Here is a 22,940-nt window from a genome sequence, read left to right as displayed (position 1 = left end):
CTCGCCCAACCTGCATAATGGGATTCTCCTGTGGTGTGCTGCCCGCTTCTTATCTGCCTATTTTCTCTGTGACTGCGTGTCGTCACTCACTACCTTGACACAGTATTAGCGGACAAGAGCTCGCTGTTTCCTCTTGCATCGCGTTTGCTGATTCAGCTATCAGCTGCACGAGAATGGGACTATCTTATCAGACGAGTCCGTAATCGAATTCTGCGCAAAGCGTCGGTGCAAAGTACTTGTGTACGAAAAAGGGGTTTATTTAATCTCTTGTAATCTGGAAACGCGGCCATAATGATAAACCTGTGTTCCAAAGCTCTCAAAATCAGAGATGAAATGGCAGCACAATATTGATAACACTGAATGGGACTAAACTTAAACGTTTTCAGCTGCAGCGATGTCATTTCTAACTGAATTAAAGAGCGGTTGGAATATTCGATTTTTACCTCGAGTAAAGTAAAATCATCATCAAGTAAAGGCTGATTTAGATATACAGTGGTATTATGTCTCAAGTTACAATCTAGTTACCTCTGACTGGAATTTCTTCTCGGAATATCGACCGTGGAAACTGACTAAAGTCCAGGCAAGTTTCCTTCTAAGCATTTTCTGGTGAAAAAGATGTTAGGAATGGAATTGGGCGAAACTTCGCTACACATCGGTCTGTTTACTCGACTGATATTCCGAGAAGCACTCATCAGTATATTCTTCTGAGAAAGCATACATTCACGTGCGTGCCCAAGTGTATTAAATCTTTATTTACGCTTCTTTTACGCATCTAATTCTTTATTTTAACCCCTCTTGTGGCATTTAAGTGTATTCTGCAGGTGGTTTCTGAGGGAAATGGAATCGGACCGTTTGGATCCTCTGTTTTTCGGTTTCTTCAGATGAGATCTGGTTCAACTTGCGAGGGCTTTGAACTCACAGGATGTGCGCCATTATGCATCAGAAAATCACTGTAAATACTTTGACGAACCGTTGCACAATCTCAAGACTGGCGTTCAGTGTGCAATGTCCGTGTCCGCATCGTAACACGATTGTTTCACTAAACTGTTAATGCTGAGGGGTATATCCAGAACCGTTTAATCCATGTGTGTGTCAGCTCAAAGATGATGAAAGACTGTATGAATATTTTAAGCAAGACGGAACAGCAACACTCACTACCTTGACAGTGTTCAGTCACGAGTTCGTGAGGTATTCCGTGAGCAGAGGGCAATCAGCAGAGGCAGTGAAATTTCTGTCCACCCCGATCGCCTGAGCTCTCACCCTCTGGTTTTCACGTCTCATAGAAAGTTTGAAGTGGGACACACTTGCAGACAGACGACGCGCTAAATGGAAGGGGCTGTTCACTAAATTCCAAAATCCGATCTTCGCCGAGGATGTAGAGCATATACGAGGGTAATCCCAAAAGTAAGGTCTCCTTTTTTTTATAAGTACAGAACTCTGTTTGTGTGGCAGTTGGTCACACTGTTATGAAGAGTGCTTCACGCGCTGTGTCTTGGCTTGGCAGCCGTTGTGAATGGAGTTCCCGTTGGATGCTACCGCCTAGTGCGAATTGCGCGCAGTTATTCAGTTTTTGAAACCAAAGGGCACTGCGCCGATTGAAATCCATCGCCAATTGATGAAACTGTATGGTGAGTCGTGCATGGATATCAAAAATGTTCGTAAGTGGTGTAGAGAGTTTGCAGCTGGTCGGACCGAAATTCACGACGAACAAAGGAGCGGGAGACCGTCAATTTCTGAGGAGACAGTGTTGAAGGTTGAGGAAAGCATGCGTGAAGATCGGCGGATCACCCTGGATGATCTCTGCACGTTGGTTCTTGAGGTTTCCCGAAGCACCGCTCACAGAATTTTAACGGAAACATTGAACTACTGGAAGGTGTGCGCAAGATATGTGCCACGCATGCTGGCTGAGGACCACATGCGGCAACGAGCTGATGCTCCCCGCACATTTCTTCACCGCCTTGCAGCCGAACAGGACGACTTTCTGGACTCAACTGTCACGGGTGACCAAAACTGAGCATACCACTTTACACCTGTGACCAAGCAACAATCACGCCAGTGGCGGTTAATAACTTTCTGAACAGCATGGCGGCGAGCTGGTATGACATGGACACACAAAAACTGTCGCTGCGTCTACAAAAATGCATCGACAGAAATGGTGATTATGTCGAAAAATAGCTAAACGTTCAAGCTGTAAACCGATGTAAACCACTGTAGAAATAAACAGGTCTATGTACTCATAAAAAAAAATAGGAGACCTTACTTTTGGGATTACCCTCGTATCATTACCACCAACTTTCAAATCGCGCAATGATCACCATTCAAAGCTAAGGGAAATCAGAGAGCTCATACTGAGGTGTTCAGACAGTTTTTCCCACGCGCGAAACGCGAATGGAACAGAGTGGTGGAAATATGACTTTGGCGCGAATAGTGCCCTATGCTGCACACCGCTTGGTGTCTAGCTTAGTATATATGTAGATGCAGATGTTGTTGTTGTGGTCTTCAATCTTGAGACTGGTTTGATGCAGCTCTCCATCCTACTCTATCCTGTGCAAGCTTCTTCATCTCCCAGTACTTACTGCAACCTACATCCTTCTGAATCTGCTTAGTGTATTCATATCTTGGTCTCCCTCTACGATTTTTACCCTCCATGCTGCCCTCCAATGCTAAATTTGTGATCCCTTGATGCCTCAGAACATGTCATACCAACCGGTCCCTTCTTCTTGTCAAGTTGTTCCACAAACTCTTCTATTCTCTTCTTGCCCAAACTGTTTATCGTCCATATTTCACTTCCATACATGGCTACACTCCATACAAATACTTTCACAAATGACATCGTGACACTTAAATCTATACTCAATGTTAACAAATTTCTCTTCTTCAGAAACTCTTTCCTTACCATTGCCAGTCTACATTTTATATCCTCTCTACTTCGACCATCATCAGTTATTTTGCTCCCCAAATTCATTTCATTTATATTTCATTTTATCTGTTCCTAAAATCGTGTTATAATGTCATGTATTGACTCGTTCCATGACCGTGGAGACTTCTCCTTACTTTGGTGCCACGGAACAATAAATAAATAAATAAATAAAATAGCAAAACTCCTTTACTACTTTGAGTGTCTCATTTCCTAATCTAATTCCCTCAGCATCGCCCGACTTAATTCGACTACATTCCATTATCCTCGTTTTGCTTTTGTTGATGTTCATCTTATACCCTCCTTTCAAACCACTGTCCATTCCGTTCAACTGCTCTTCCAAGTCCTTTGCTGTCTCTGACAGAATTACAATGTCATCGGCGAACCTCAAAAGTTTTTTATTTCTTCTCCATGGATTTTAATACCTACTCCGAATTTTTCTTTTGTTTCCTTTACTGCTTTCTCAGTATACAGATTGAATAACATCGGGGAGAGGCTACAACCCTGTCTCACTCCCTTCCCAACCACTGCTTCCCTTTCATGCCCCTCGACTCTTATAACTGCCTTCTGGTTTCTGTACAAATTGTAAATAGCCTTTCGCTCCCTGTATTTTACCCCTGCCACCATTAGAATTTGAAAGAGAGTATTTCAGTCAACATTGCCAAAAGCTTTCTCTAAGTCTACAAATACTAGAAACGTAGGTTTGCCTTTCCTTAATCTATTTTCTAAGATACGTCGTAGAGTCAGTATTGCCCCACGTGTTCCAGTATTTCTACGGTATCCAAACTGATCTTCCCCAAGGTCGGCTTCTACCAGTTTTTCCATTCGTCTGTAAAGAATTCGCTTTAGTATTTTGCAGCTGTGACTTATTAAACTGAGTGGCCGAGCGGTTCTAGGCGCTTCAGTCTGGAACAGCGTGACCGCTACGGTTGCAGGCTCGAAAACTGGCTCGGGCATGGATGTGTGTGATGTCCTTAGGTTAGTTAGGTTTAAGTAGTTCTAAATTCTAGGGGACTGATGACCTCAGATGTTAAGTCCCATAGTGCTCAGAGCCATTTTTTTTTTTTTATTAAACTGATAGTTCGATAATTTTCACATCTGTCAACACCTGCTTTCTTTGGGATTGCAATTATTATATTCTTCTTGAAGTGTGAGGGTATTTCGCCTGTCTCATACATCTTGCTCACCAGATGGTAGAGTTTTGTCAGGACTGGCTCTCGCAAGGCCGTCAGTAGTTCTAATGGAATTACTGATGCAGATGTTGTACATATCAAAAGAAACTTATACCTATAAAATGACTCAAATTGTTGTCACACAGAGTAGAAGAAACCTACAAAACGACATTAATTCATTCGCTCCCGCCTTAAGTGGAAAGTGGCGCAAACCACAACGGATTTTGAAAGATTAACAAAGGTCTGCTAAATCATTTTCGAGCTGACAAAATTTCACTCTGAAACTTCCTGGCAGATTAAAACTGTGTGCCGGACTGAGACTCGAACTCGAGACCTTTGCCTCTCGCGGGCAAGTGCTCTATCATCTGAGCTACCCAAGCACGACTCATGCCCCGTCCTCAAAGCTTTACTCCTGCCAGTATCTCGTCTCCTACCTTCCAAACTTTAAAGAAGCTCTCCTGTGAATCTTGCAGAACTAGCTCTCCTGAAAGAAAGGAAATTGCGGAGACATGGCTTAGCCACAGCCTGGGGGATGTTTCCAGAATGTCTCATTCTGAAAATTTCAATCTGCCAGACACAAGAAACCGTCTCCGGCGTCCAAAAAAGCCAGGCCACCGAGAACGAGATGCTAGAAACCACAGTAGACCCTGCCTAGTAACCCAGTCAGTGGCGGTCCTACTTACGGCGGGCAGTCCGGCCGCGGCGCCGTTGGAGACGGTGACGCCGGCGCCCTGTGCGGGGGCGTCGCAGGCGTCGGGCTGGTCTGCGAGCGACGGCGGGCAGGAGGCGTCGGCGCGCGAGCAGCGCCGCTTGCTGAGCGACCGGTGGAGCGCAGAGTCGGCCGTCTGGGCGCCGGGCCCGCACTGCAGCCGGTGGGGCGAGGCACGGCGGCGCCGGTGGTGCAGGTACAGGTGCACCAGCTCCTCCACCAGGTACATCGCGAAGAAGCCCGAGCACATCAGCAGCTCCGGCAGGTGGAACTTGGTCTCCACCAGCGTGCCCGACTCCTGCAGCTCCTCCACCGCCTCGCGGACCTGTGCCAGGGGCCACCAGTCAGCAATTTGGGAGATTAAAAAGTCTTTGCCCGACAGGGAGTCCGACCCGGAACCTCGTCTTACAAGTTTACTTCAGCCATCGCCTACGAGTATCTCCTGCTCCATAAACTATAGTTACTGGCAGAACTGAAGACGATTAGTGTTTCATACACCTGCAAGTATGGTTTGTATGCTGTGCAAAATTCATCAAAGAATCTTTCTTACTTCTGAAGAAAAATGTACCTATAGCAACAAATGCAGCCAACAGTAAGTGAAAAAAATGATGAAATTTCATATCTAAAAAAAAATTATTTTGTTACGTTTTTGCACTTCCACTGCTGAATCCTTCCTGGTCATGCTGACAAAGTTTTATGAATTTATTTGTAAAAGTATAGAGAGTAGAAAATAAAATGTCCTGTGGTGCCTCTCCTGCTCCAAGTCGGTCCGTTTGATGTCCTACCCCCCTTAAGGAAACTAGCATCTTGTTGTATTGCGGATAGAAAACGTCCTGTGGCCAGTTAATAGTTTAGGATATCTGCAATTGAGCTACTCTAAGATGTCCTAGATCTGAACGTCTGGAATAAGCTGTACTATCTGATAACACGTTGGACAATTTAATTTAAATGGGGCCCCCGATCTAGAAACAAGCAATATTTTTATCTACGAGACAATAGGCGTTTGATGCCAGGCCACCTAGTGCGGTTACGGTAGCATCGGCTTCGCTGTTGGGGCTCACCTCGGGCAGCAGGTGGAGGAACGTGGTGCAGAGCAGCGCGCCGCCCCCGAAGGCAAGCAGCAGCGAGATCAAGAGCGCGGCGCAGGGGCTGGAGCCCAGCTGGTACCGGCCGCCCCCGCCGCCCCCGCCGCCGCCCCCGGCGCGCCGCCTGTGCAGCCGGCTGAATATGAGCGGCGTGAGGCCCAGCAGCGTGGAGGCGCCGCCCAGCACCACCATCGCCACCACCTTGGCTGTCACGATTCCCGTGTCCTGCGACATCTCGGCGCGCTCGCGTCCTGTAAACCGAACGGGCAGAATCGCCTTGATTCTCGCTGGACACGCCAGAAACGATATTAAACGTGTTTCGGTGGAGGAACAGATGATGCTTCGCAGAAATGTTCAACAAACTGCTGTGTGAGACCCTACAACAGAGGCGTCAGACTGTGAGAAGAGCCGAACTCCCAAAATTCAAAAAGATCACGTTCCCAGAGTAATTCTCGTTTATTGTTGCCCAGTACAAGAACATCAACACATGTGAAATGCACTAAAATACCTTGATGCGTCAGTGTTACCACCTTACATTAAGCAAAAACAATACAGCTATATGGTGGCTTGTGACGTCATTCTGTCAGAAGCAGACAAATCCTATCTCAGAATTACGACGTATCTTATTAATCAAATTAAGTTCCATAAAATTCTGTAATGCTGATGGCCAGCTATTCGAATAATTCAATCATTTAAATGACATTGTGAGTCCCTCACAATTTACCGGTTCTGTACTCATGCAAATAGTCTTTATAGTTTATTAACTCAACTTTGTTGAAAGGGAGTGCAAGAGCTAAAAAAATACGAAAACAAGAATCGCTAGAAAACTGCCAAAATAAAAATCAAACAGAATGTTATTGCGGCATATATCAAACGACTGCGTTTGATAACAGTATTACGAAACTGAAATTTTTTCCTGACCAAATATTATGAGAGTTATCGATTTATATTTAACGGTGTTTCAGTTAATTAATAATAGAAACTAATTAAATAATCATCTTTTAAGTGAGACTGGTTATCAGAATCAAGGTAGTTTGACCTCATGATTCGATTGAAATACGTCAGTTTGCTTCAAAAGGGGTTTTCAAAAAAATAAGAGGAGCAGTTTTCTCACATCAGGCTTCGCGAGACTTGTTGATGGAAGCCATTCCCCACAAACCCTATTACGTCAATGTCAATAAGAGGTGGTTTTAATTTCCAATACATACTAGTAAAGTTGAGTATAATTTCTAAAAGAGAAACTAAGTATGAAAACTTGAACCACATCAAGAAAGCTAACAAACGAAATATAGTTAAAAAATTTCTGGACGGGTAATCCCATGCAATTTTATGTAGTCGCTGAAAGTGTGTTATGCTATATTAGAACCACCTTTTATAACGCAAAACTTTAGGTTATACTTTAAAAAGAAGTTTTTAACTGGAGCACTTTATTCGGAATAGATCATATGTTCCCAATCCAACACGGATTTCTGATAAACACAGCGAGTGCAATATAATTATATCATAAAAAGTGCAGATGTAGCACTCCACTGTCCTCACGACCGCATGTACATCCAGTACTGAAGAAGTAAATTTTGTTATTTTACTACGATCTTAACGAAAATTATAATATTATCAGCTCCGTCTTCCAAAATTGAAATTCTCGCATGCATTGGATAACTGCATGACGTGTCTAGGAGCAATGACACTCGTTGACTGGTTACCAAAGTCCAGTGATTTGATTCCACTCAAGATGTGGGTTGTGGGAGGAATTATTTCGATCTTGAGTCCCGTAGACGTAGAACTTTGTTGAGTCTTTGCCACAGCGATTCTCTACTTTTTACCAACTATCGTGAATATAGTTTGTTCCATGTCCGGCGCCGAGTTTCCTTGTTGGGAAGGGGGGGGTGGGGGGGGGGGAGAAGGTACGGGTATTTCAGGAGGCAAGCTCCGACTACAGACGTGCTTACTGGTTTGACACAGCACGATCATCGCTTTGTAACGGCTCGGTATAGACGGGTACTGTATTGTTAAATCGGTAGCGGCTGGCCTCAGAACACTCGTGGCAGAAAGTCGACGACTTCCAGCATCAACTGATTCAGAACTAGGGAGACCTCGTCAGTGATGTTGTGAACAACCTATATGTGTTAGTCCGTCAGTAGAGAGGTACGTAAAGTTTTGTCCAGTTAGCTTACTACCGATTGATGACCAAAGTATAACCTCTTGTGCTTGAAAACAAATGGGTGGTCGTCTGCAGAATGCGTGACTGCTCAGCGCGGTGAATTCGCGCCAACTTGGCAGTTATATTTTCGCTTGCAGCTGCAACAGACGGCGGTGTCTAAGGAAGTGCGTCAGTATTATTAACATTTGGCTCGGGGAACACATCATTGCATGACGTGTTCATGCACATTGTCTTGCACTGCTTATGGGTGGAGGGAATACCTCCGCAGACAGCACATGCAGAAAGAGTATGGCGAAATCCTGTGTAGAGTTCCGTCTAGGCAAGTCAAAGGCGTCCACTAGAGAAAAGGCTACTCTCCACGAAAAAAAAGTCCATTACTTGACTCATTTCTCTTTTTTTAACATTTAATGCCCTCAAGTATTACGTATTTTTGTGTACATGCCTTCGAAAGATTATATGATATTCACAAAATTTTCTGGTTGCATCTACCAATCATCTAAACTTGCTCTCTCGCCCGCTTTATGCTATCCTGCAATTAATTGCATCTGCTACTTTTGCAAGAGGCGTGTTCCTACTCTGCTGAGAAAACTGCCCTTCTGCCTCCTCCTCTCCCCCCCCCCCCCCCCCCCACACACACACACACACAAAACACACACCTATCTCTAGTTTTGCTGACCTAAGATGATATAAAAAAAGGAATGAAAACAGTTTTTACGGCCCGTCGACACCGAGGTCGTTAAGAGAGAGAAGCACTAGCTCAGAATGGACAAAGAACTCAGCCGTGGTCTTTTAGAGACCATCTCAGCATTTACCTCAGGTGATACAAGGAAATCACGGAAAGCATAAATTTGAAAGGCCGGGCGAGGATTTCACACCTGCTTCTCCTGAGTATGAGTGTACAGTCTTAACTAATCGGCAATAAAATTAAACATCTGGTTCAAATGGCTCTGAGCACTATGAGACTTAACTTCTGAGGTCATCAGTCCCCTAGAACTTAGAACTACTTAAACCTAACTAACCTAAGGACATCACACACATCCATGCCCGAGGCAGGATTCCAACCTGCGACCGTAGCGGTCGCGCGGTTCCAGGCTGAAGCGCCTAGAACCGCTCGGCCACACTGGCCGGCTTAAATATCTGATTGTTTGTGGTTGAGAAAAATACAAGTAATGTGTGTCCTATAAGAATGCACAGAAACCGAACATAATTTCCTGTCCTTTGCCTGTGGGATCATCATGCATCGATTTGGACTCGTATCTGATGCGTCTTTCTTCTTGGTGGATTTAGCATCTGTGTCTGTCCTCACACGCTCTTCTTCTGAAATCATGTCACAACAGTCCAATTAAATCATCTGTGTCTCCCCGAAGGCTGGAAACGCGTTAGAGCGGAAGAATAATAAACGTCACCGAAGTTCGTAAATTAATTGAATTCAGGCTATCATCAGCTACAGAACCAAAAAGAATGCCTCCGTTATCAACAGATTTCATACCCTACGTGCAGTCTTTCGTACATAACTCCGGTAGTGCGGGCCGCGAAAGTGGAGTAAGCGTGATCCAGTTATTTTTCTATTAGCGCCATTAAGAACAGCTCCATAACCAAGTGCAGAAGACACGCTAAGTGGGACGGCGCCATTGAGTTAGGATGGCACTGTAATGCACGTTGGGCTCTCCTAGGAACAGAGTACTCACCCTACAGTCGCGTTTCAAAAGTTCAGTATTTACAACCTAGTCTAAAAATAAAAATTTCTGCAGCCACAAATTTTCGACAGAAAAATTAATCAGTATATTCATCAATCCGTTGCCTAACAGCATACAGAGAACGGGTTGCAGCGATTTCCCCCAGAAAATTTTAGCATCTCAGGTCTTTGAATCACGCTATTGTAGTGGTGTCAGATCGGGAGGTAGTTGCTTCGAACCCTGGCGGTGAAATACAAATCCATTGACAGTAATTAGCCGAAAAGGAGAGAACTATTGGTGATGTACACCTGAAGATCACCAGTCTGTATACATTCGTCAGATATGTACATTGCTTTACAAAGAAAGTGAAGCAGATATCAGTTCATGGGTTCAGAGGGTACGTGATGTTATTTAAAGGATTACAAAGTCGAGTCAAATTTATAAAGAACTTGGCAGTATGAACCTATTAATTAGTAAGATGTTGCACCTTCTATAGTCTGGGTGTATGCGCTAATTCCGTTGGGAAGGCTGTTATGAAACCGTTGTATTGTCTCGTATGGAAAGCAAGTCCACAACTGCTGCAACTGGTCCCTGATATCCTTGAGATGGAGATGACGTCGGAGCTGGTACCACATATGTACACATCGTGTAAAACGGGCTTGACAGTGGACGTGAAAAGGCAGTTGATGAAGATAGCAGTGTATAACCATGAATGCGCACAAATTCAGATTGCATGTAGAATATGAGCCAGATTCCTAATTGAAAACAAGGATCTCAACGACGGATAAGTAGCGAAGCAAATACGTAGTGAGAGACAACACTGTTGTGAGCGATGTGCGAAACTGGTCACTTCGACTGCCCGAGTAGGTTCTCTGCGAAGAGGGGGGAGCCAGCTGCCTGCGTGCCCGACGCGGGACAAAGGACTGTCGGTAACGGTCGGTTCCTGTGTGCCGCGGCCAGTCGGACAAAAAGACAGAGGGGTGCTGGGGGAAATGAAGGTACGTGACGGAATTTTGCAGGACAACAGAACGAAGAAAAGCAGTACACCTCTCTATAACAGCAACACCAAGCAAATCAAAAGAGACAAAACCGTAACATGACCTAGGAGAATGGATCGCAGATTATCTCAGTGAAACTGTAGCTCCCGAACAAATGAAAATCAAACTAGATAGGACATACTATCCTTGCCAGGAAAATGCTCAGCTAGAAACCTTTATCGATGAAGTAGGAGACCGTCAGTCCTCGATCCTTAGCCAAGAAGGCTCCAATAAGACAACTCGAATCACAAGAAAGGAAATTCCTGCGAAAACGGAGGGAACAAGGATTCTACCAGATGGGAAACGATAGTACAAACGTCACACTGAACTCCACTAACGCCAAGAAAAAAAAAATGGTTCAAATGGCTCTGAGCACTATGGGACTTAACTTCTGTGGTCATCAGTCCCCTAGAACTTGGAACTACTTAAACCTAACTAACCTAAGGACATCACACACATCCATGCCCGAGGCAGGATTCGAACCTGCGACCGTAGCAGTCGCGCGGTTCCGGACTGAGCGCCTTAACCGCGAGACCACCGCGGCCGGCTAACGCCAAGAAAACCTCACTGATGCCACCAGAAGAAGCTTCCTAGCCACTTATACAGAAGGCATCCCATAGGTTTTCACTTCAGATCTTCTAAGTACCCAACTACGGTAAGGCCATTGTTTCCATATGGAGCAGGCAAACAGAAAAAAATCTTGCAGAACTTAATGTTAGGCAAGTCATAGTAACTAACATGGATGACTTATCACTTAGCTATTTTAAACAGACCCTTCCTTACTAATCCTGACAGAGAGAGGCCAGGAAAAAGTCCAAGGATTTGAAGGTAGAGTTCAGCAAGAAAATGAAGGAAGACATGGCTAAAAGAAAAGCTCAGTGTACTAAGCAGAAAGCTGTTACTAAACTTCATCAAGAACACCAGAAGTGGCGGACGACAACAGCACATCACCGTGATCTTCTGGTGAACCGAACGAAATAAAAAAAATAGGCCTTAAGAAATGACAATCTAAGTGCACAGAATATGTGCAGAGAAAAGCAAGGAAGACGTTACATTATGATATACCGTCACCTGAAAGGAAGTTCAAGTTTCTGATTTATTCAAATGGTTCAAATGGCTCTGAGCACTATGGGACTTAACATCTATGGTCATCAGTCCCCTAGAACTTAGAACTACTTAAACCTAACTAACCTAAGGACATCACACAACACCCAGCCATCACGAGGCAGAGAAAATCCCTGACCCCGCCGGGAATGGAACCCAGGCGTGGGAAGCGAGAACGCTACCGCACGACCACGAGATGTGGGCTCTGATTTATTCACAAGCGTAAATAAAAAAAGAACAGCAGAAAAAATTTACGAAAAAATTATGACAACTCAACAAAAATATATCAAATGAAGACGAGATCAGTGCAACACATAAGAGAGTACAATTTAAAGGCCTTGTATTAATTAACGAAATCTTTGTTGCGATCTTCCATCAGAAGACTGGTTTGACCTAACTCTACATGCTACCCTATCCTGTGCAAGCTACTTAATCTCTACACAACTACTGCTACCTACGTCCATTTCAAACTGCTTACTGTATTCATCTCTTGGCCTCTCTCTACAAATTTTAGCCTCCACACTTCCCTCCAATACCTGACTGGTAACCATTTGATATCTCAAAATGTGTCCTACAAACCGATCTCATCTTTTAGACAAATCCTATTCAACACCTCAACATTAGTTACGGATCGACCCATCTAATCTTCGGCATTCTTCTGTAGCACCACATTGCACGAGCTTCTACTGTCTTCTTGTCTAAACTGTTTATCGTCCATCTTTCACTTCCATACAAGGCTACACTGCATACAAATACTTTCAGGAAAGACTTCCTGAAACTTAAATCCATATTCCAATGTTAACGAGTTTCTCTTCTTCAGAAACGCTTTTCTTCCTATTGCCAGTCTATATTTTATTTCCTTTCTACTTCGGCCATCATCATTTATTTTTCTGTCCAAACAGCAAAACTCATCAACTACTTTTAGTGTCTCATATTCTAATCTAATTCCCTCAGCATCACCTAACTACATTCCATTACCTTTCTTTTACTTTTTTTAATGATCATCTGATAATCTCTTCTCAAGGCACTATTTGTTCCGTTCGTTTGTTGTTCAAGGTTCTTTACTGTCTGACAGAATTACAGTTCAGTTAACTTTTGTTAATGATCATCTGATAATCTCTTTTCAGGACACTATTTGTTCCATTAGTTTTGTTATTCAAGGTTCTTTACTGTCTGACAGAATTACAATGTCATTGGCGAATCTCAAAGTTTTTATTTCTTCTCCCTTATCTTTGACTCCTTCTCTAAGGCCTTCTTCGGTTTCCTATACTGGTTGTTCAACGTAAAGATTGGGTATAGGCAAAAATTTTGTTTCACTCTCTTTCCATCTGCTTTCTTTCATGTCCTTCGACTATTATAATTGCTGTCTCGTTTCTGTACAAGCTGTAAATGGCCTTAGACTCCCATCATTTTATCTGTACCACCTTCAAAATTTCAGAGCGTATTTCAGTTAGCATAATTAAAAGCTGTTCACAATTAAATGCAGAAAAAGAAAACAATAACAGAGAAAAAGTTTATACATAAATCAGTGAACAATAAATGAGAGAAACTGTTGAAAACAAAGTGAACAATAATTTTGAATATTTTAATGCTAATTAATGAAAAAAATTTGGACAGCTGTGTTTGTCTAACATATTTGATGTGACCGATGAAGCTGGTGTTTTTCTTGTGACCAGACACTCATTAATTCAGACAGAGAGACTTCCACGTTAAATATCTGTCGTCACACGAAAGAAGCTGTTAATCTACCTAGGGTTCATTGCCATCTCTGACATCAGAAAATGGATGAAATATGAAAATCGCTCTTCCCGTCTCAACGATAACACATCAATTATGGATCATTTGAGAACAGGTATGCCTTGCGTGAGTGAGCGTGTGTGTTTGAAGCAAGGGCGGACTGTGAAGCACGCCAAAAAGAAAAATAGAAAAGGTTTAACTCAGTCACATTTGAAACATCCTATGCGAGTTCTGGGAAGCTGTCACCAAGAAGGAAATGCAGCTACCTACTCCTTTCTACTCTGAAGTGCTTCTAGTGATTCCGGTCCTGTATACTTTCTTATAGAAATTTTCAGACGCTCAAAATAGATAGATTTCTAGCCGAACACTTCCTTCTGAAAGAGCAAGCCTAACATGGATAGTAGGCTGGCAGACACACCTAACGTGGATAAAGCAATAAACACTGTCAAGGACAGTTTTACTTACAGAATATACAAGCGAGAAACGAGAGAATGTGAAATCGTCTCGGCAGTTGGCCCCAGATGTTTTGCAGGCCAGCAGCGATCCTTTTAGCACCTGAACAGCAGCAGAGGCTGGTGAACAATGAACCGCAGTCACACGTGAAAGCGTGTAAGGAAGCCTGACGTGAATGGGAACACCTTGTAGCCCATGCTTCCTGGATACGTACGGGGTGACGCGCGCACACGACCGGAAAACACGAATGATTTGTCACGCTTCCGAAAACGAGAGGCTGGTGTCGCAGAAGAGTCAAGGACGTTTTTACGTGCCTTGTAGTGAGTAAGGGTGGGAGAGGAGGTAGTGGGGTGGGGGAGAGAGACCGGATTGCCGGTAGGGGGGGTGGGGAGGGGGGCGGGGGAAGCAGACGAGGAGAAAGGAAGGAGAGCGGCCTTGCGACGTCTCGGAGTCGGCACACACGGCGTGTCTGTTCTGCTCTCGGCGCAGAACGACGCGCGCACTGCGGTCGACAGCGAATGGCCGTGTTTCACGCCCGCACGTCTCTCCAGGGAAAGTAAAAAACTGAGCAGTCGCGCCGCAACGACAGAGTCACCTGCCCCACGGCAGTATGTCGCTCTAGGAAGACTTGTGCAAAACAACATTCTTGCCTGGCCAAAGACATTCTTATTCAGCTATCATTTCGTAGCGTTGCTCGGCAGCCGAACTAATAAAACGTCATAAATGCAAAAAAAAGCAGACTTTCATCTTCGCTTCAGCCTAAGATAATTTGCTTAAGTGAAATCCTTCGATCGTACCACATCGCAGAAAACACGTCTGTTGTTTCCAGAATGAGATTTTCACTCTGCAGCGGAGTGTGCGCTGATATGAAACAGAAGTGAAGCTGTGAGGACGGGGCGTGAGTCGTGCTTGGGTAGCTCAGTTGGTAGAGCACTTGCCTGCGAAAGGCAAAGGTCCGGAGTTCGAGTCTCGGTCCGGCACACAGTTTTAATCTTCCAGGAAGTTTCACGTCTGTTGTTGTTCAACAATGGACACATTTCTTCCTTCGGTCCACTTTATGCGCAGCTTGTTGCGCCAGCAATATATCTCAAAGGCGTCGATATGCTGCTTGTATCTGGTCTCATGTGTCAATGTTATGCCACCATAAGATAAGGCGGAAGATACGAGTTTTTACTTCCCGTGTTGCAGATGGTTAACCCAACATAGATGAAAGAATGTACGACTTCCAATAGCTTTAATCAGTATCTCCAGGCGCCTTTCTCCTCGAGTCAACCTAAAAAGTCTCCAGTTCTTGTGAGAAGAGATGGAGAAAATCTAGAGAAAGTAATCATGGAAGATCGAGGGCAAGAGCCTGGGGGGAAGAGCAACAAGCAAGTGGATAGATCAAGTCAACATCTCCGGTCTGCCTCTTCAGCAGGCTATAAGAGTAGCTGATAACCGACTGAGGTGGAAATGCTTTGTTCATGGGATCACGGTGCCCAGCAATGAGCACAATAACTTGTGATGATGGCAATGATGATGATGATGATGACGATGCCGATGATGATGATAGTGATGATGATGACGCTTGTTGTTGCTCGCTAACTCAGAGGGTAAGCATCAGAAAACAGGTACTTGATTCAGTCCTCAGTAGGTCTCAGATTTTTTGTCACTTGCCTACATCTAAACACACACTCTGCAAACCACAATGAAGTACGTAGCAGAGGACGCCTTCTTCTCGTTCCAAACACGTATCGAGAGGGGAAAAAACTTTGTGCAAACTGTAATTAGTCTAAACTTGTCCTCGTGCTCCCTACGGCGGGTTCCGGTACATTTCTAGATTATTCACTAATATTGGTTCTTGAAACATTGTTAGTAGTCTGTCGCGGGATAGCTAGCGTCTCAAAATTTTGGTTTTTCTTCATTTCCATTGGGGGCCGAACCGCACAATAAGCCTGGGTTCGGTGTGGGGCGGCGGTGGGGTAAGTGGACTGCTGTAGCCGGTTGTTGGGTTGTGAACCACTGAGGACTACGGCGGGGACGAAGCCTCTCCGTCGTTTCTAGGTCCCCAGTTCCACACAATACAATAGAATACAAAAGCTACAATTGACTACAAGTACTCGTAGTTCTGCTCCGATCGTACTATAAAACCCACGTGGTCTGCATATACTGTACGTTTTATTATGCTTCAGTACAGGTTTAACGAAAGACTCTTGAAGATAGACGTAAACTATACCGAGAATGTGTATTAACAAAATTTCAGAAACCGTATTCAAATGATTACTGTAGGAATATACTACAACCCCTTACGTATCGCTCACATAGGATTCGTGAGGATAAGTTAGAACAATTACTGCACGCACAGAGGCATTTCATTCAAAAAATCATTTATCCCGCGCTCCAGGCTCGAATGGAACAGGAAGAAACCCTAATAACTGGTACAATGGGACGTACCCTCTGCCAGGTACCTCACGGTGATTTGGAGAGTACAGATGATGTTTCAAATTTGTAATTCATCATACCGCCTAGTGGCTCAATAGCTATAATAAACAGCGGTACTGACGTGGGGCAACGATGTCGAACCGACCTGTCAATAGGTACCTGTCGGGTAAATTGTCTATTGATGATAACCCTGGAACTCGTGCTGTTACACATAATTTTAATCACTTCACTGAAGTTTTTCCAAATTCGAGATGGTTCAGTACTCGGAACAAGAAATGGTGAGAAATCAAATCGAAGGTCTGTCACTGGTCTATAGGCAAAATTGCTGCTTCTGGTCGTGATATTGCACTATAATAACGATTAGGGTTGTTAAAACTCGCATCTACGTCTATATTCCGTAAGCCACCTTACCGTATGTGGCGGAGGGTACTTCCAGCACCACTATCTTATCCTTTTTTTACCCCATTCAATTCGCGAATGGCGCGTGACAAGAAAGATTTTCGGTAAACCTACGTATTAGCTCTAATTTTTAGGATTTTCTCGTTGTGGTCATTTCTCGAGATGTATGCGGGAGAAAGTAGAGGGCTACGCAAAAAGAAGGAACAGATTTCGAACATAATTTCAGACTACAAAAGATAGAAACACAATTCCAACGCTCCTGGAAAGACAAAAGTTCAAATTTTAATGCGTTCAGTGTGAGAATCATGTGTTACACGACAAATATCAAAACGGTGGCTTATTTCCTGCCACACACGAAGCAGGTGGCCTCTCGTTATCGCATTCACAGCTTCAACAATGCGATGTCGCAGAGTTTCCAGAGAAATTCTCTAAGCACGTCCGACGCTACCTGGATGATGCCATTCCAGGACTTTGGGTTGGAAGATGAACTTCATCGCCGGTGGCCTCCCATGTCTCCAGGCCTCACATGTTGTGACTTTTATCTGTGAGGTTACGTAAAAGACCGCGTTTTTATCCCCCTCTATTCCTGACACTCTTGAAAGTCTGCAACATCGCATTGCTCAAGCCGTGAATTCTAGATACCAGCTGCTTCGTGGGTGGCACGAAATGAGCCACCGTTTTGATATCTGTCGTATAAAACATGATGCTCACATCGAATGCGCATCTTTTTCTCTTTCCAGGGACGTTGACATTTGTGTTTCTATCTTTTGAAGTTAGGAAGGAATAAATGTTTGAATGCTGCTCCTATAACGTGTTGCTAGGTCTCTTCCCGGAAAGTACTCTTACCGGAATTTGAATAACACACCTTTCCGTGATGCACAACGCCTTTCTAGTAGCATCAGCCACCGGAATTTGTCGAGCATTTCCGTAACGCTCTCGCGCCAACTCAACGATAGCGTGACGAAAGGCATCGCTGTTCGTTGGATTCTCTCTACCTTTTCTATTAACCCAACCCGGGAAGGATCCCAGACTTGTGAAAAAGCCGGCCGAAGTGGCCGTGCGGTTAAAGGCGCTGCAGTCTGGAACCGCAGGACCGCTACGGTCGCAGGTTCGAATCCTGCCTCGGGCATGGATGTTTGTGATGTCCTTAGGTTAGTTAGGTTTAACTAGTTCTAAGTTCTAGGGGACTAATGACCTCAGCAGTTGAGTCCCATAGTGCTCAGAGCCATTTTTTTGAACATTTTGAACTTGTGAAAAATACTCGAGAATCGATCGAACAAGTGTTATGTTAGCCATTTCTACTGTGGATGAATTACATTTCCTTAAGGTTCACCCCATCAATCTCAGCCTCGCATCTGCTTTTCCTACAGTTTGTTTCATGTTTTCATTCCACTTTAGGTCGCCCCGAGCGGCTACTTCTAAGTACTTTAGGGCGGCAGTGACTGTTTACAGTGATTTTTCACCAGTAGTTTGGTCCATGAAATGTATTCGCAGTTGCGACTATTGACAACCATCAGTTGTATAGTGGAATGACAAGAATAAAAATTTGCGCCGGACCGGGTCTCGAACTCGGGTATCCTGCTTATCGCGAGCGTTCGCCTTCTCTTTTCTCTCTCTCTCTTCTTCTCTCTTTCCATTTTGTTCGGTATTGTTCGTTGCGTTTTGTCTCAGCGGACGTCACAAGACATCCGTTCGAGTTGATCGTTGATTCTTTTGCTCAGTTTTCTTTATTACAGAGAGCGAGCAGCCGTCTGTCCAAACACGCTGAGCTACCGTGCCGGCAAAGATGATGATGGACACAAAATAGCCAGTCCCCTGCGGGGAATCGAAACCGGGCTCCCCCGCTTCTCATTAGGCTATCCGAGGACGACTCAAAGCCGGACCCAAACTTCCACATGTCGTCAGCCACGTGTTTACAACTTGCACTTGTACATTCATTATGTATTGTATATTCCAGTACAGGGGAGGCACTTTAATTGAAAGTCGCTTGCCTGTTGTCGGCGGATAAATACGGTATTCCAGTGTGCTGTTCGGGTGTGCGATGCAGTATTCATTCGGACATGCTTCACTGTGATACACTAATAGTACAATCGCACACTAGCGGATTCCTAGCCTATTTATGTGCACCACGCTACATTTATTTTCGTTCAACATCAATTTCTAATCCCTGCACTAATCATTCATCCTCAGGAGGTGTTCCTGCAATTCGTTATGGTCTCCTGACGTTGCTACCATGTCATGGACAACTGCATCATCTACGACAACCTCCTGGAACTTCCGACGATATCCAGTAGATGATGTTCATACAGGATGAACCAGAATTCCACCGACAAACTGTCATAGATGACAGCATGGACAAAAACAAGGAAAAGACGTGTAGTAAACATGGGTTTCAAAACGCACACCTTAAGAGATACGAGCAGTTCTTCATCTTCGCTAATCTGATATGCAGCTCTTCTACTAAATGCTCTTAGCTTTCGGTATTTTGAGAGGTGGTAAAATTAACCAAAAACACAAAACAAATGAGTGGTAAACACGGACCCTAAAGCGCGCACGTTAAGAGCTGTGGGTACTTACAAGTCTTCGCTACCATTACGAGCATCTATTCTACTACTCACAGCTCTTAAGGTGTGCATTTTTGAGCCCACTTTTACCACTTTTTTTTCTTGCTTCGGTCCATACTATCGCCTCTAAAAGTTTGACGGTGGAGTTCTGGTTCACCTTATATGACGTAAGCAGTAGTGGTCCTATGACACTTCTTTGGGGTACTCCTAAAATTACCTTTACGTTTGTCGATTTTGTTCCGCTAAGAGCGACCTGCTGAGTTCTTTCTGCAAAGTCAGCCTGAATCGTCTAACAAGTCTGGTCTGATGCTCGCTAAACTCGTGTTTTGTTCACTAAACCTCAATGTAGAGCTGTACCACACATCTTTCTGAAGTCAAGGAACACGGGATCAACCTGGGTGTCCTTGCCTTTCGCATCTCAGTTACTACATTTATACGGGCCTACGAAATCCGGTTTTCATAAATAGGTTTTCCAATACTGCTTCTGGCTGTCATGTAACACACACACACACACACACACACATATACACACACACATACATTCACACAATCAAGCACACCTCACGCACACATGATCACCATCTCCGGCAGCTCGGCCCATCATGTGTGCACAACCCACGCACACATGGTCACCATCTCCGGCAGCTCGGCCCATCATGTGTGCGTGAGGTGTGCTTGATTGTGTGAATGAATGTGTGTGTGTTTTCTTTTCTGCCGAAGGCTATGGCCGAAAGCTAATGTCTAAGTGTCTTTCAGTTGTGCATGTCTTCAACTTACCGTGTCGTCTTTACTAAAGTAGCAACGTTAACTTTTCTTTATAGCCGAGCGGTCTCAGGCACCTTGTTACGTGCCGTGGGGCTGCCCCCGTCGGAGGTTCGAGTCCTCCCTCGGGCATCGGCGTGTGTGTGTTGTCCTTAGCGTAAGTTAGTTTAAGTTAGATTAAGTAGTGCGTAAGCTTAGGGACCGATGACCTCATCAGTTTGGTCCCATAAGAACTCACCACAAATATCCAAAATTTTCTTTATATTGTTGTTATCCCAACCAGAAGTTTCCATTATATAATTTTGTAAGCTGCCATATTCAATCTATATTTTACTGAAGAAGGCCCTCGCACGCAACCGGTGGCTAGTGACTGAACATTTGCCAAATCTGTGCGCAGGAATCTGACTGCGTCTTTCCTCGTCATGAAGTCTTCTAACCATTCTAAATCTCTAGTACCCCGAAGCAGAATAATACTTGAAGAGTGATAACTTGGCATTTCCTCAACACCATTAATGTCGCCGAGTCAATAAAAGTCTCGAATGCATTAATCGGCGTGGATATGACATTCAGACACCTCTTCTTGTACAATCTTATCGTCCTTACGAGTTCTTTGACGTCCGTGGTACTCTTGCCTTATTAAAATCTTTGCGAAGGTACTGATAACATTAATTCATTGCGCTGACGTAATAGGAATTGCTGGTTTGCGGACTCCATCCGAGTAGAATAACTGACGCACGTGACCCAGATATTCGATTACGCTACCAAAATCAATTAATGTAAATGCGGCACCAAATAATTGGCTCCAAAATTCTGTTTTCGTCACATGTAGCACGTAAAAGAGTCGAGTCTTTTATTGATAAGGCACATTACACTATTTCGCGTTGAAGACGAGCACCGTATTTCATCGCGGTGGGCTGCAAGATCATTTTGCGGACAGGGCGGCTGATGTGGCCCTGTGGTCTGGTGTCTCCCCATAGCGAGCGCCCCTGGAGGAGGTTACAGAAAAACAACTGCTGGAAAAAGACGCTTTCCCCACGGCTGGAAAATCCAGCCAGCCGCGACCACTGGCACGTATCCGGTGTCAGCCCTGAAGATTGCAGCCACGCAGGGAAGTACCGCATTACACGGGGGTCTTGCCAGTGGATGGTATGATCATTTCTGTCACCCCAGCAGACGTTTCCGTTTGGAGTCCTTATTAATTACGGCGGTGGCTCAATCGTACAAAGGAGGAAATGTTGTTCTTGGTTAATAGGACACACTGTGTACTACATCCTCCTAAGTACACAAGACAAAAAAAGGATGTATATGTTATTTACGTGACAGTGCAGCACCACATGATCGAACGGGCTCCTACATGGGAACTTTTGCCAATTTCTTGAGTAAAACCCGTATGTAAAACGTATAAATCTTAATCCAGCAGCAGTTATCAACGCCAGGAAAGACATACACGCCCGGTAATATGTAACACTGTTGAATTTTACTCATTTATTTTTATATTTATTTTAAACAGACCTTTAGAAGAAACACTGGAACGCCGACGACGACAGCGATTAACACTAGTACCTACGCGCGAATATTTTGCGATTTTACATTCTTGACTTATATTTGCAGTTATGAGAAAGCATGTTTTAGTCTCCTTTCAAGCAGATTAATGCTAAAGGCGAAGAGGCGTTTACGTTAGGTGCTGTATGTAAAATGTTGCGAATTCAATTTTCTTCCAATCCTTTACTCATTTTAATGGACATACTTTAATTAGGGATACATAAGAAGCGAAAACCATGCATAAGAGCGTATGAAAACAATTTATTTATTTCTTCCGTTGTATTTCCGTGATGCCAACCTCAAGAAGAATAAAGATTTTCATTTCCATCGAAGATGAATGCACATGAACAAGGACGACGACAAAAACTGCATCGAAGAAAAAAAAAAGACAAGAAAAATTAGTTGTAAAATGTTTCAGGATGTTTCGGGTCTGCAGCCGTATTACATAGACTTCTTGCTACGATATTTCGGCTGACAACCAATCAGTCATCTTCAGGTCTTCAGGTGAGTGTTCTGTACTGGTTCTCATCGCAAACTTTATACCAAAAGTTGGGGCGGCGGCATATGAGCAAAGGCAACCGCTACATGAGAGATTTCTGTCGAGTTTTGCGCGCTGTGAAGACATTCTATGGCTTATTCTGCCTTGGAAATATTAGCCTCGACGAGATCCTTCTGCGAATCAATTATTAATGAATCGCTGAAAATAACTTTGGCGGAAGATCTTATTAATCATGGTGGCGGCTTTCAAGTGTATAACACGTGGACCTGCTGATTTCTTTAATTTCTTCAGAAAGAACACTATTTATCACTAACGTCCATCTAGCGACAGTTGATTTAATCAATTTTGACATCCGAATTTTAACTCGGCGAGCCCGCATTCCGACAGAGAGCGCGCATTTAGTATGACCATCACGCATGCGCTTGCGTGCCATAGATGAAGCAATATCGGGTGTGGGCGCGAAACTCTACAGAGGTCGATAATGTAGCGGCTGCCTTTGCGCATGCGTATCCGCGCCAATTTTTAGTATAGAGTTAGCGATGCGAACTAGCAATCTCCAGTGCTAATCACTCATCTGAAGATGGCGGAATGCCTGTGACCCCAAATGCCGTGGGAAGAGGTCGACGAAATCCGGCTGCAATCCCGAAACTTCATGGAATGCTCTTTACGCGGGGAAAACTTCAAAATATACGAAGTTAATGT

At 44.2% G+C, this 22,940-nt stretch overlaps 1 protein-coding gene across 2 annotated transcripts in view; it reads right to left on the bottom strand.

The window, feature by feature from the left end:
• The window catches only part of LOC124801103, a 140,180-nt gene that overhangs the window by 99,950 nt on the left and 17,290 nt on the right, over positions 1–22,940 (bottom strand). For both annotated transcript variants that reach the window (XM_047263050.1, XM_047263051.1), the window contains exons 2-3: positions 5,860–6,134; positions 4,773–5,123 (exon numbers count right to left, since the gene is read on the bottom strand). In XM_047263050.1, the coding sequence (XP_047119006.1) occupies positions 4,773–5,123; positions 5,860–6,117 (609 nt within the window). In that variant the 5' untranslated portion in view covers positions 6,118–6,134. The remainder of the gene's footprint in view (positions 1–4,772; positions 5,124–5,859; positions 6,135–22,940) is intronic.

The sequence above is a fragment of the Schistocerca piceifrons genome, chromosome 1 (genome assembly GCF_021461385.2).
Source record: "Schistocerca piceifrons isolate TAMUIC-IGC-003096 chromosome 1, iqSchPice1.1, whole genome shotgun sequence".
NCBI classification, from domain to species: domain Eukaryota; kingdom Metazoa; phylum Arthropoda; class Insecta; order Orthoptera; family Acrididae; genus Schistocerca; species Schistocerca piceifrons.
The sequence above is the reverse complement of the archived record's forward strand: the minus strand, read 5'-3'. Positions and strand labels throughout refer to the sequence as shown.